The sequence below is a fragment of the Tachysurus fulvidraco genome, chromosome 12 (assembly GCF_022655615.1).
Source record: "Tachysurus fulvidraco isolate hzauxx_2018 chromosome 12, HZAU_PFXX_2.0, whole genome shotgun sequence".
Taxonomy (NCBI): Eukaryota; Metazoa; Chordata; class Actinopteri; order Siluriformes; family Bagridae; genus Tachysurus; species Tachysurus fulvidraco.
The window spans coordinates 23,062,840-23,065,339 of record NC_062529.1 but is presented as its reverse complement, the minus strand read 5'-3'; the positions used below and the strand labels follow the sequence as shown (position 1 = coordinate 23,065,339).

The 2,500-nt window shown below is 49.6% G+C and overlaps 1 protein-coding gene across 2 annotated transcripts in view; it reads right to left on the bottom strand.

Moving 5' to 3' along the window:
* Positions 1-2,500, bottom strand: part of rgs7a (regulator of G protein signaling 7a) — a 61,432-nt gene that overhangs the window by 19,644 nt on the left and 39,288 nt on the right. For both annotated transcript variants that reach the window (XM_047821909.1, XM_027159599.2), the window contains exon 5: positions 58-164. In XM_047821909.1, coding sequence (XP_047677865.1) covers positions 58-164 — 107 coding nt within the window. The remainder of the gene's footprint in view (positions 1-57; positions 165-2,500) is intronic.

Sequence of the window (2,500 nt, the reverse complement as noted above, 5' to 3'; positions counted from 1 at the left end):
AAATGAGCCATGAGTTTAGTAATTTATGTAAAAGAGCTCACACTCGGAGTCACACACCTGGAATCTGTAGAAAGTTCCGTCGTCTTTGAGCGTCAGCACGTGGTCTGAGATGGGGAAGAAATAACCATGTGCTGCCATCAGAGTGCCCAGGTGCAGAGCCTCCACTGTACAAAACACCATCACAAATCACTTCAACAGTTTATTTACCCATCCATCCCTCCATCCATCCATCCATATATCCATCCATCCATTCAATTATTCATCTATTTATCCATTGAGATTTCTATCCATCCATCCAGCCATCCATCCATCCCTCCATCCATCCATTCAATTATTCATCTATTTATCCATTGAGATTTCTATCCATTCATCCATCCATCCATCCATCCATCCATCCAGATATTTATTCATCCATCCAGATTATTATCCACTTATCCAGCCAACTACATACTCATCCTTTCATCAATACATCAATCATTAAACTGATAAACTGATCCATCCATCCATCCATCCATCCATCCATCCATCCATCAATCCATTCAATTATTCATCTTTTCATCCATTGAGATTTGTATACATCCATCCAGCCATTAATCCATCCATCCATTTATCCAGATATTCATCCATCCATTCATCCATCCATCCATCCATCTATCCAGATATTCATTCATCCATCCATCCATCCATCTATCCATCCATCCATCTATCCATCCATCCATCCATCCATCCATCCATCCATTCATCCATCCATCCATCCATCCATCCATCCAGATATTTATCCATCCATCCAGATTATTATCCACTTATCCAGCCAACTACATACTCATCCTTTCATTAATACGTCAATCATTAAACTGATAAACTGATCCATTCATCCATCCATCCATCCATCCATCCATCCATCCATCCATCCATCCAGATATTTATCCATCCATTCAGATTATTATCCATTTATTGTCACAACCGGAAGAGGACGGAGACAGACCCGTAAGCAGGATAGCTTCAAAGGAAAAGGGGTTTAATAAATAATAAAGACAAAGACATAAGACGATAACAAAAGCAATACAAATAAAGACACGTAACAAAGACTAGACATGACGAGGGGTAAACGTAACTAATGATTCCGCCGCTGCACACGGCAACGCGGCTCACTTAAATATAAAAAGACACGATGACACAATAAGGATCAGGTGTGAAGACAGGGAGGGGCAGACGAAGGCGGGGCAGACACGTGACGAAGAAGGTAAACAAAAACAGCACGTGGCCAAAAGTCCGGGTTGAGTCCTGACAGTACCCCCCCCCCCCTCGAGGCGCGGCTCCCGAAGCGCCAAACCCCGACAAGGTCCGGGGGGGGCGAGGCACACGGCGAAGGCAGAAGGGGGAGCAAGGAACACGGCGAAGGCAGATGGGGGAGCAAGGAACACGGCGAAGGCAGATGGGGGAAGCGAGGAACACGGCGAAGGCAGATGGAGGGAGCAAGGTCCATGGCGAGGCCGGTGGGGGGAGCAAGGTCCACGGTGAGGCCGGTGGGGGGAGCAAGGCACACGGCGAGGTAGGTGGGGGGAGCAAGGCACACGGCGGGCACAGCCAGCGAGGGCCGAGCGACGTCCACAGCCGAGCAGAGGGGCCGAACGACGTCCACAGCCGAGCAGAAGGGCCGAGCGACGTCCACAGCCGAGCAGAAGGGCCGAGCGACGTCCACAGCCGAGCAGAAGGGCCACGCGACTTCCATAGCCGAGCTGAAGGGCCGAGCGACATCCACAGCCGAGCTGGAGGGCCGCACATAACCCCCGACGCACCGCTGCCAGATCCACGTCCCGATGACCAGAATATGAAGGGTGGGAGGGTGGGAAAAGTCCTTCGCCCTGGGCCTGCAGCACTACCCGCGGATGAAGTGAAGCGACGCCCTCCTCGGAACGGAACCGAAAGTGGAGCGACGTCCTTCACCGAAAAAAAATGCGGGGCGATGCTGCAGGGCACCAAAAAATAAAAAAGGGGCAAAAACGGTATGGTGACATCCTCCGCAAAGGAAGTGAGGCGACGACCAAAGTGTAGCGGCGTCCCTCACCGAAAAAGTGCGGAGCGATGCCACCGAAAAAAGAAAAAAGGGTCAGAAGGACTGCCGGAACAGTACAGGGGGAGAAGAAAAAAAACCGGTCCGAGCTGGAAGCTATCCTGCTGGGTCTCAGTTCTTAGGCGGAATCATTCTGTCACAACCGGAAGTGGAAGGAGACAGACCCATATGCAGGATAGCTTCAAAGGAAAAGGGGTTTAATAAATAATAATGACAACGACATAAAGACGATAATAAAAGCAATACAAATGAAGACACTTAAAGACTAGACATGACGAGGGGTAAACGTAACTAATGATTCCGCCGCTGCACACGGCAACGCGGCTCACTTAAATATAAAAAGACACGATGACACAATAAGGATCAGGTGTGAAGACAGGGAGGGGCAGACGAAGGCGGGGCAGACACGTGACGAAGAAGGTAAAC